The following is a 12,539-nucleotide window of genomic DNA, read 5'->3' on the forward strand; positions in this document are numbered from 1 at the left end:
TAATTTATTGCTTTTTCCATCTGGTTCAGGCATGAAAATAATTTCAACCATGTATGGATAATTTCTTCACTCAGAGGGTTGTGAATCTTTGGAATTCTCTACCCCAGAGGGCTGTGGATGCTGAGTCATTGTGTATATTCAAGGTTGAGATAGATTTTTGGTCTCTAGGGGAATCGAGGGATCTGGGGATCAGGCTGGAAAGTGGAGTTGAGGTCGAAGATCAGCCATAATCTTATTGAATGGCAGAGCATGCTCGAGGGGCCATATGGCCTACTCCTGCTCCTATTTATGTTCTTATAACATTTTGTGTAGTGTTACCCAAACAGGCACGCAGTACCCATTCATCTGCATGTAAGAAAACAAAGCTGAATATTTTACTTTTTTTAAGATTCCTTGTATTTTCTGCACAAATGTTATTTCCTTCAGTTAGTCTTACATCAATTAACTATGTGCCACTGCATTGTACTTTTTTTAAAAAGAATAATTGGTAAACAAACTGCAACATAACCAGATAAGGCCACTGACTGCTTTTTCAATGTGTCAATTGCGAAGACTGGGGCAGTGCACCAGTTAACTGCTTATTTGTACCTTTATATAGTTATAGATAAAACACTACAGAAGTTTGGTGACCAACTTGTTTTTTTATTGATTTCTAATACTATATAGCACCATTGAGTTTTGTCAGTTAGATTTATTACAAGTCAGCTTGATTTCTTTGTGAACATCTTAAAAATATAAAACCATTAAAAAAACTTGACCCAGCATATCTAACACTACCAGGTAAACATAAAAATGTACATAGGTGGATACCAGATTTTATATACAAAATACTATAACATCCAGTCATTTTTCTAAGATAGTACAATGACGTAATTCCTAAGAATGTATTCTCAGTCTGAACTAAGCTACACCACACCAGGCTGATTTGAAGTCTTGATATGGGTCACAAGAAGGATATATGTTTCTAGGTTCAGTAACCGACAACTATATTTATAGTGAAAGGATGTAGTTACTTCTTAAAAATTATTATTATTGTTCCTATTTAAAATTTCAAACTTTGGTGAGAATCTTTTCCTATACCTTCATTCTTAACATTTCAAAATGGCAGTTTGAGTGGTTGTCCAACAGCAGAGCATTTAACTCCTAACTACAGGTCCAAACAGAATTTAAAAGCCATTTTGGGCATTATTTGAACTCATCTGCCTCACTCATTACATTTTGGTAATCAACCTACTTGACTTTCTGATAGTGCAGCGGGGAGGAAGATGCTTGCCTCCTGTTGACTGACGAACAGAGCAGCAATGAGGCTGCCTATTGACATGACCATAGATCATTGTGCTCCCTATCAATTGGAAGAGGAGGCTGGGAGTGGGAGACAGCATAGAAAGCTAAAGAGGAAAGAGAGGATGAGGAACAAGCTGGACTAGTGTGAAACCATAATGAGGACTTGTCTGACTGATACAGCCTCATACACCGCGTGCAGAGTTTAGATATGCGAGTGTATGCATTGCCAGACTGTAAAGACTGGTCATTTAAGTTCACAACTATTTCATTAGCCCCACACCTTGGTCTCAGTTTTACATACATCTATCTGTCTACAAAACTTTACTTCCTGTTGTCACACTTTTGTGTCAACTTTTTCCATTATAAATTCCATCTATAATGGAAACTGCCTATGTAAACTTGTCACACTATAATTACACCCTCCCTCTAATGGTGGTGTTGTATTGCCTCAGTTTTGTATCTCCCAGCACCTCAGCCTCTACCCTAGAGAAACTCTTATGCTTCAATCAAATCCACTTCTTTGCTTCCTAAATTTCCCTAAGATTTTACTATGCTGTAGTATATGACTGTAAAGAACAATATAAAATCAAGTTTTGCATAAAAATAAGGACAGAAAGTATGTCTTTAAAATAGAGACTGAATTGCAGCTGCATGGCCTCATCTAAATTATTCCTCACCACCTAAACCCACTTCACCTGAAGGCTACACATGGTCCTGCAATGCCACGGGAGATTGGCTACTGTATAGAGATTACATTTGTAAGTTCTGTCAGGCCACACTAATAAACTGAAAAAGTAAGTGGACACATACTTTATTTTAATCTATCCCTATGCAAGATATTCAGGCCAAATAATCAGGCAACGCTGTGTTGGATACATGTCCTGTATGTGTGAAAGGTCACACAACAGCCACATGGCTCTGATTTGGTTGGTATCTGCACACCATCCATTGAAAACAATAGGTTTCAGTTCATACATTAGTTCAAAGTCAGTGCTCAGGTTGATGTTCTATCATTTGGTCCTACTTATTTATGGATTTAACCACACCAAAGCCAGCACATTGTAGCTATACAAGCAATGCGGTTGCAAAAAAGTAAGCCATTAAGTGGGACCAAACAAATCAAATGCAAGCACTGCAGGTGAATGACTTACATGAGCCATACCACAAATGGTTGCTTTAGATAAGTCATTACTGTTCTGACATTTGTTCTCTTAAATTCCCTCAAAGTTTAAATTAGTTCTTTGTGGATTTTTCTTAAGTGTATGTTCCATGGAGGAAGAATGATTTGCAGTTTGATATCATTGGTGCTGCAGAGCACTGGAAATCAGTATCACTGGAAATCAGTATCACTGGAAATCAGTATCACTGGAAATCAGTATCACTGGAAATCAGTATCACTGGAAATCAGTATCACTGGGTCTTACTGTTCACATTGTACCGGCGGTGAAGGACAAGTCAAAATAGAGAGCAGGATGGTAGTAAGTATAAATGAATCCAAAGAGACTAAGACAAGGAGAGATCTGAAGAAAGACAAATACATCCAAGAAAGGAACGAGACAGGGAACGGCCAGCGTGTAACCTCTGGCAGCAAGCGTTTGGGGTGGATTTCAGGCACGCACACTCCTAAATAGTTCTAGAAATGGCACGCTAGGGCACTAAATGACTAGTATACACAGTCTGTAGTATAATTACATAGCAATGATAAGTAGTACTGTCGTCAGTTAAAAACATAGTTGAACCTGTATGTCATCCCAGTTCAGAATGCAATTCACTCAAGCTTATTATAAATGTCGATTACAAGATTAACAATTGTTAATGGTGTTAAATAAAAAAAACCCTAGTTCAAGCTTGAGACTTATAGATATTTTCAACAATACATAAAACAAATACAAGATATATAGACAGCAGATCAAGTTAGAGCGCAAGCAGTCTGCCCTTAAATATATCTAGATTCCAGTGCCTCTAAACAAAGCAATGCCACCGTATATATTTATACAAAAGAAGCTGTTTAAATAAATGCATTAACATTAAGCTCAGTGCTGGAATGAACTATAGAGACTAAGATTGAAAGCATCCGCAGTGTAATTATCAATAATGTGTAGCAGCTTATACAACATTTACAGAACAGTCATGGTTCCCAAATACAATACTTGCTTCATCCCTGGGTATATGAATCATCCATCAGTCCATAACATAGGACCAATCAGTAAGACCCCAGCTCTTTTTTCCTAAATAAAAGTTACTTGAGTGAAGAGTATCTTCTTGTGAGGAGCAATTAATCTCCTAGTCCTTAATGAACCTTAAAAAAAACACTGAAAAAAATCCTTAGAAAGAGAAATTTGGGTTAAGATCATCTATTTTGCTGGAAAAGTATTACATCCCCAGAAGAAATGAAATAGTTAATGATTCCACAGTTTTTGTGCCATTGAGAGATACTTTTAATGTTAGCAGGGAAGCTATTTTCTTTCTTAAATGTATATCCAGGTTTCATTTGACAAGACACCCTCATATTAGTTTAAAAATGTAACCTGTTTTAAAATGAAACACAACTCCATACGTTAAAATCGGTTTCACTCCTTTTGATCATGAAGTTCACTCCAACCATGGTGACAGGTCAGTTAATTAACCAGGGTTATTTGGGTAATCACTGCACTGTCTTGCAGTCGAATTACTTCCTTCTTACATGTGTAACGCACATCACTGGACAAGGAAATAGCCAATATGACAAATCTGCTCGTTTAGTACAATAGGGCAGCAAATTTTAACTTTTTTTTAGAACCAGAACCCTATGAAGAAGGCAGAAATATTTCTCTCGTGTTACAGCTCTGTACTTTGTAATAACAAAACTGTGCAGTGGTTGTGTGAAAAACAAGTTATCATGATTTGATAGTTTGTATGGCCAGTCAAATATAACTCAATGCAATAGTGACATTGGCTATATTTCACAGTGAAGATCTATAACTGTCGAAGATGTACACAAAACATTCCTCGCAGTCATTCTGGGGTTGCCCATGAATTATGAGGACTCTTGGTTGATAATCCAGGCTGATAGTAGTCAGAACATACTTTATTAATAATGTTTCCTTAAGAAATGTAGATACCCTTTCAAACTGTCATTTCTTTTCAGTTGCTTTGTTTAAAACTTTGGTTTGTTATCTGTGGAACTGGAAAAAGATCGCTCATTTTGGAATCCACTTATTTAATTTTAAAAAGTTCATAACCCACTGAAACTTGACTTCTTGATATTTGTGCGGTTTGGGCTCATGAGTCCCGAATGAAGTGATGAGTTTATGTTAAACAGGAAGGTATGGCTTTTGGTTCTTTCGGTGTCCGCGTCTTTTGCGAAACCTTCTTTTACCTCTTCTGTTTAAGTGCCGGAGTTTCCTCTGCCTGCGTTGATTCCTATGAAACCTGGGAAAATCTCCACGCGGCTCTGGATTGGTAATTCCTATAAGAAGAACAATAAAAAGAGCTTAAAGCTTTTCAGGCCTCGGTGAAGTTCCCTCACCTTCCCCAACCCTTTTACTTTTTCTACAGAAGTTCTATCATCAACAACATAAATGGTAAAGGGCTTCCATGCTAAGGGAAGGAAGGTCAACATGTGGCTGCAGCACTGGTTCATATTCTTGGGGCGTTGGAATGTTTTCTGAAATAAAGGAAGTTTATACGAAAGGGACGCCAGTGTTCTTTGCAGAGAGAATAAATAGAGCAGTGGGGGAGGATTCAAACTAATATCACAGGTGGGGGAGAAAGGCTAGGTTTGAGATGCTATATAAATGTAAGTCTCTTTTTTTTCTTACTTTTTATAGCAACAGCTCTAAATAGTCCAATTCTGGTCACTGTAACTGCTGAGGTCATTCACAAGGCAACTGTACCTGCTTGTAAATAGCGACTAGCTATCATTCTTTTTTTAAAAAAAAGATTGTTTTGCATCTGTAATAAAGTGCAACGTTTGACATGTGCTGGAGTGATGGATGCGTGCATGCTAGAAGCAAAACACAGACAGACAGATAGATTGATCCAAGACTATACACACCTGGAATTTCCACGGGAGCTCTCCCGATCTCCTGCACTAACTGCAGCAGAAACTTTGGAGATATAACATAAGCGGCTGCATACGCCATTTCTCTGGGGTTTTGACTGATCTTCTGCCTAAGTTACAGTGAGAGATTGGGAGAACCCTGCAGAAATTCTACCAGCTTCCCCCCCCCCCTCCCACCACCCCACGTGCACCCCGCCACCCCGAGGAACTCCTGCAGTGATGTCCTGGGGTGAGATGATTGGCCTCCAACAACCACTACCATCTTCCTTTGTGCTAGATATAACTCCAGCCACTGAAGAGTTTTCCTCCTGATTCCCATTGACTTCAATTTTGCTAGGGCTCCTAAGTGCCGCACTCGGTCAAATGCTGCCTTGGTATCAAGGGCAGTCACTCTCACCTCACCTCTGGAATTCAGCTCTTTTGTCCATATTTGAACCAAGGCTGTAATGAGGTCTGAAGCATAGTGGTCCTGGCGGAACCCAAACTGAGCATCGGTGAGCAGGTTATTGGTGAGTAAGTGTCGCTTGTTAGCACTGTCGACGACACCTTCCATCACTGTGCTGATGCTTGAGAGTAGACTGATGGGGCGGTAATTGATCGGATTGGATTTGTCCTGCTTTTTGTGGACAGGACATACCTGGGCAATTTTCCACTTTGTTGGGTAGATGCCAGTGTTGTAGCTGTACTGGAACAGTTTGGCTAGAGGCGGGGCTAGTTCTGGAGCACAAGTCTTCAGCACGACAGATGGGATGTTGTCGGGGCCCATAGCCTTTGCTGTATCCAGTGCACTTAGCCATTTCTTGATATCACGTGGAGTGAATCGAATTGGCTGAAGACTGGCTTCTGTGATGGTGGGGATATCGGGAGGAGGCCGAGATGGATCATCCACTCAGCACTTCTGGCTGAACATGGTTGCAAAGGCAACCATTTGTGCAACATGAGAAATTTTAGGGACAGGAAAAGGCCAGTAGATCCAACAAGCTTGATTCTTTTTCAGGGATCTACCCTGCCTGTTTGCCTTCTCATTATAATCTGCCTCCAGAAACACATCTATTGTCTCTTGAATGCATTTTTACAGACTGCTTTAAAAACCTTCCCCTGTAACTTATTCCATCGCTCCATTACCCCTTTGAATGAAAAAGTTCCATGTGGTTTCCATTTTAATTTCTTAATATTTACCTCGCCCTTTTCTATTTAAACTTTCTGTTACAGTAAAAGTTTGCTTGGATCAATCTTGTCAATTTCCTTCATAATTTCGAGAACTTCAATTAGGTGTCTCCCATTTTCCAAAGAAAACAAGACCTGCCCAACTTGCTTAGCCTTTCTGCATAATCTAAACAATGTGTGGGAGAGTTTCAGTGGTGGTTTATTGCCAGTACACCCTTACTCCTAAAACAATAAGGCACAACATAACTGCCAAATGGCAAGTCTTATCTCAGGGACTGTTCTGTTTCAAACAGACCTAAGAACTGGCTGCTGAAGCACAATTTTCTAAATCCCACACTTGAATATACATAAGTTAAATAAATTAACAGGGATCTGTAGCTTCCTGAAAAATAAACTGCTCGTAACATTAGGTTCTCAACTTCTCAGTGGTTTATTTTCGTAAACCCTTACCTCCCATCATGTGTCCTACGAGCTTGTAAAAAGAAAACCCTGATATTTAACCAAGAGAATCAAAATATTTATTATTCTAACAGACGATCATTCTAATACAGCACAAATTAAAGATCTCACTAAAGAAACCAAATGATTGCTGGGACGAGAAAAGAAACAGCAGTCTAGTGCTCTTCTAAGGCTGGAGATAAAACATACTGTTGGGCAGCGTAGGGAGCTATACCTGACCTGGGAGTGTTGGATGCTTTCTATATACAAAATCGTAATCCCCAGCATTGCCATCCTTCACCTTCATGAAAATAAACAAAAAGCTTCTATTTTTAACCTCAATATCAGAACGGTATCTGCTATTTAAACAGTATGACCTTTAAACAGTGTCACATCAGCCATCTTTTTTACCTGTCCAAGTGAGATTGCCTATTGATACCAAGTTGTGGGAAGTTTTGTGCCATGGAACCATGACAACTAAGAAAGGGTCGACTGCCGAAACTCATTTTACTCAGGACCATTTTTAGCTTGATTCAAACCCAGGTTGCAACCTTGTTGAATCTTTAGTTGATCGAGTCAGGTTTCCATGGCCATCTGACTTTAGAAAAGATATAGGAATACAGACAATTGAAGCATATAAGCTTATATGTTTATTAATACTCTATCGAAACCTGTATGTAGAAAACATTTACTACTGACAAGTGTTGCAGCATGGTGCAGTGCACTTATGTGTATGAAATGGAGAGGTAGGATGAGGAAAAAGGGCAACGTCTCAGCCAGACGATCTGGGAAATTTAGAACTTGTGCCACTGTCCTGCGCATTGTAACAGACGAGATGGTAGAGGCCTGGGAAGAGGCTGCTTGTTCTGGTTTCTCAAAGCTGGACAAGCGTATGATGCCAAGGAGCCTAAAAAATATTTTTTTTAAATGGAAGTGTTATGGAATTAAGCACAAGAATATTCCAGTGACAATGTGAAATGGATTTAAAATTAGGGCTGAAAGTTAATGCTGGAAATAACTAAAAATAAAGCATGAAGAAAATTACAGAAGATTCCCTCGGTGTGAGATGTGCAACAAAATCATAAACCCATTTATAAATAACACGTTTATGAATTCAGTACACATAACATGCAGAGAAAATATTTTAAAACATTTAAACCTCTCCAGAAAATTATTTGAATCATAAAATAAAAAAATATGATTTGAGGGCAACATTGCTCTGGATGAAAAAACAGCGGACCCCTGCTTCTTACAAATCAGAACTGAGGATTAAATACTAATTCAGCTTTGTTCTTTATTTTAGAGCCAGTTTCAATTTAGTGCACTCCTTTGTTGTTTGTCTTGTCTCATTGCTTTGTGCATTCTTACTGCTTCACCTTTGAAGCCAGTAGCTGTTGCTGAAGGAAGTATGAAAGAAACAAAAGCTTCACCTCAGCCTTATCTAGAGTTAAGAGGTGTGATTGGCATGATAATTAAGAAATAATTTGATGCACTGACATTGCCTCTTAAACCAGGGGATATATACGGTGCTGCAAAAACTGAGAATACTTACTGTGTTCACAGTGTGCTCCCTCCCAGCCCTTGCACTCACAACGATAACTTGCATTATGAAGTATGCACTCTCCATCATTTATACATGGATTTGGTTTACACAGATTAATTGGTGCCTTGGCCACTGTTGAGACAATACAAGATTTGTTACAAGAAGCGGAACAGAAATATTATCCATTACTGCCATCCCTAACTTTTACCACCTTTCTCGAGTCACCTCACCTTCTCCTTCCTAGCCACTCAGTTCCTCAATCACAAGCATTACATTACGCTCTTCATGGGATTCCCTTTTTTGAGGTATTAAACCAACTTTTTTTGGTCTAATCACTCAATACATTTTGAACACATGAGGTGGTGGCTTTGGGAATTAAATAATGGGTTTTTCTTGATACTGACCTTTTCCAATGTCAATCAGCATGCCTGCTATGCAGACCCACACAAGTAGCTTCCCAGTACAGGTGCAGGAAGGGAGTGAAAAATGTTCAGCAACTAAAATCTATGCGTTTTGCCAAGTGAAAACCCTTAGGCATCAGCACATATTGAACTTCACACAAGAGAGTATGATTTGGACCTCCACTGTAATAAAAAAAATCAATCCTTTGTTACTGGCACATTATGGAGCACTAATCTATCCCAAGTAAGATATGAATGCTTTTTACTAAAAATTAGGTTTAAAAAAAAGTACACTCTAGGTTCAAAAAATAAAACAGGGCTCCAACTGGAATGAGCAAAATCCATCGCGTGAGTGGACATGCACTGTGCAGTTTCCCTCAGGTGATGATATCAGGCCACAAGTTGACTTCTTAATTTAGGAAATAGAATCTATAGAGGAACCTTTCAAATACAGTTCCCTAATTACATTGGTTAAAATTGTTAATAAAACATCGGCAACTCGAGAGATAAGTATTTTGTCTTCAAAGATCTTCCATAAAGCAGTCTTTGTTTTCAAGTAACAAAAAAAAAAGGTGTAAAGGTCCACAATTAATTATTCTGAATTCACTACAGATGATGAATAGCATTGTTCTTGCAATGAAATATGTACATTAGAAACGTGGGAACTCTTCAACATGCTGTATAATTCAGAATATTCAACAGAGGACTGTGACGTATACAGTTTTTAAATAGGGCGAGTTATCTTTGATGATCCATGGTGTAAAACCATATCATGTCATTTAGTATGTAAACCAAAAGCTATAGTTCCAATTTCAAACACAAACTTAACTTTTTGAAGTACAAACAGATACTTAGTTGCAACCCTCCGCCTAACTTTGCTACAGACTCAAAGAAAGATCAAAGCTGAAGATATACATAAATCAAATATCTTTTCAAAAACTATTATGCTGTCATACACTATGCTATTACTGTATCATCAAAAATAAATTGGTGCAGCAGAAACAGAAGGATCAAAATACACCTCTGGGTTTAAAGTGGCACAGAATGGGGTTGATTACGGAATGAAGTAGCGGGTGCATTGGGGGAGGGAGGCTCCGAAAATCGCAGAAATCTCGAGCGGGTTTGGAACCCGGCTCCAACCCGCAGACTTCTGGGTTCCCCATTGACGCGTCTGGGTGTGTGCGCGCCTCCCGAATGCAGAAGTCCCACCAGAATTAAAGCCGGCGGGATGATAGTTAAGAGACTTATTTAGATACTTAAAGTACTTAATTTTGTCCACATTAAGGCAGGGGTCCGATTTTGAAACATCCCCAGCGTGTTTCCAGTGCTGTGGGAAACACTCCATGTTCTGCCAGACGTGTTTCAGCCAGCAGCCGGTTGCACATTCAAATGCTTGACTGATGGGAAGAAAAGTTGAGTTCTTGCTGCAGGGCATTCAGTTCTTTCACACAAACTTTTGGCTGCAAGATCCTTGTGTTTTCACTGAAAATTCTTACTTTCCACTCACAATTCTTCTGTTCACACATATTTAACAACTTTTCGGACCCCCCTCAAACTCACACCATCAGGATGGGGGGGCGCCATGGTTGCATTCACTACTACATCCGAGGATGAGCAATATCGCCAGCCTCGCCAGGCACGGCGTGCACTTCCGCCACTTGCGGCTCCACAACACAGTGCTGCGTCACAGGCACCTGCACAAGAGCACAGAGGGCAACAACAGAGAAAGAGACGTCGCAGGAGGCACTACCCTCGCCACAGGGTCTACAGACCGAGGCTCAGCTTCCTGGACCTCTCTGAGGAGCAGTGCATATGGAGGCCGAGAGTGAGTCGCGAGGTAGTTGCAGACATCTGCAGCCACTTTCATGCAGAGCTGCTCCCGGCTGGGCCGAGCGGCATCTCATTACCCGTCGCCGTCAAAGTCACCACTGCCCTCAACTTCTTCACCTCCGGATCATTCCAGGGTGCCACCGGGTACATCGCTGGGGTGTCTCAGTTTTGTATCTCCCAGCACCTTGGCCTATACCCTAGAGAAACTCGTATCCTTCAATCAACTCCGCAGGTCACCAACGGCCTGTTTCGCAGAGCCTCACAGTATGTCAACTTCCCCATTGTCAACCTCAGCCAGACGGAGAGGGCAATGGGATTCCACTCTATGGGTGGCTTCCCACGGGTGCAGGGTGTGATCAATTGCACCCATATAACAATAAGAGCACCTCCACATGAGCCAGGACTGTTCATCAACAGAAAGGGGTATCGCTCCATCAACACTCAGCTCGGTTGTGAGCACCGCAAAAGATTCTTTCACTTGTGCGCCAGATTCCCTGGCAGCTGCCGCAATTCCTGAGGGAATCCAACGTCCTGCCCCTCTTCCACGCACCGAACACCCTTAAGGGCTGGCTCCTCGGGGACAAGGGATACCCCCTGCACACGTGGCTCATGACACCTGAGGAACCCCATCGCCACCAGGTCTACAATTGAGCATGCTATAGGGCTGCTCAAGCTACAATTTAGGTGCCTTGATCGTTCTGGAGGAGTGCTTCAATATGCACCAGAGAGAGTGGGACGCATTATAGTAGTGTGTTGTGCCCTGCACAACATGGCACAACAGCGAGGGGTGCTGCTTGAGGAGGCCCCATCCATATCTGCCACCCACATTGAGGAGGAGTAGGTGGAGGAGGAACCCATGGACAGAGCAGTGACTCACCTGGCTGCTTGTGAGGCCAGGGAGTCACTGATATGTGAACGGCTCTCCTAACAAAAGAAAGTGTGAACAGTCCAATCCTCACACCACCTGAAAAGAGCAGCGCCCACACCAGGCCGCCCACCCCTTCCTGCCCAAAACAGTCCTGCAACTACACAGACACCCACTGTAAAGTGACCCAATGGGTGGCATCAAGTGTCGCCGTTCATGGTGAACCTCATGAAAGGGCCCTATCACAAAAGCCAGTCAAGAATGGGCAAGACGTGGCAGTAGTGGTGAGAATCATAACATTTAATGTCACTTTAACAAAAACTAAATATAAATGAAAAACACGACAGTCTGTCAAATATCCTTGTGCATACTCTTCGTGCTCACAAAACCTTCGCCTTTCTCTTCCGACTACTTCTACGTGGTGCATCCCCTGTGGCTGCAGCAGAGATAGTGGCAGGTTGCTCATGTTCATGCCCTGACTGCTTAGATGCTTTGCGCCTACGCGTTTTAGGTTTTGGAGCCCGTGAGGGCCCCTCCAAAGACTGCTCCACCTGTGCAGGGACAGACTCGGCCACCTGGAGAGGAGGCAGTATTGCGGGTATTGGTTGAGGGGGTGAGATGTGGGAGCGCTTTGAGTGGCGTCCCCACTTCCACGTCCCCTTTCGCCATCATCCCTCTCCTGGACCAGGTACACATCACTCCTACCACCCTGCTAGAGAACAGTTTGGAGGACATGTATGATGCTTTGGAAGCCCAGTTGTAAAGTTTCTGTCTGCCTATTTAAGGCGGCAGAATGTTGTTCACCCTTAGTCCGTACGGCTGTTGACAGGGACTGAATGGACTCATTTGTGAGCCGTGCTTGAAGCTCAACGGAGGCTAGCCTTCTCTCCATCGCAGACATTCCCACACTTAGCTGTGACACTATCTCAGAGAGTTGCTCACGTCCCCGTGACAGTATCTCAGAGATTC

General features: G+C 41.6%; 1 protein-coding gene across 1 annotated transcript in view; it reads right to left on the reverse strand.

Annotated features, from left to right (window-relative positions):
• Nucleotides 1-621: 621 nt before the first annotated feature.
• vwa2 (von Willebrand factor A domain containing 2) overlaps nt 622-12,539 on the reverse strand; it is an 80,237-nt gene continuing 68,319 nt past the window's right edge. Inside the window, exons 13-14 of the mRNA XM_068002172.1 lie at nt 8,484-8,606; nt 622-4,732 (exon numbers count right to left, since the gene is read on the reverse strand). Coding sequence (XP_067858273.1) covers nt 4,578-4,732; nt 8,484-8,606 — 278 coding nt within the window. The 3' untranslated portion in view covers nt 622-4,577. The remainder of the gene's footprint in view (nt 4,733-8,483; nt 8,607-12,539) is intronic.

Source organism: Heptranchias perlo, chromosome 21 (genome assembly GCF_035084215.1).
Source record: "Heptranchias perlo isolate sHepPer1 chromosome 21, sHepPer1.hap1, whole genome shotgun sequence".
NCBI classification, from domain to species: domain Eukaryota; kingdom Metazoa; phylum Chordata; class Chondrichthyes; order Hexanchiformes; family Hexanchidae; genus Heptranchias; species Heptranchias perlo.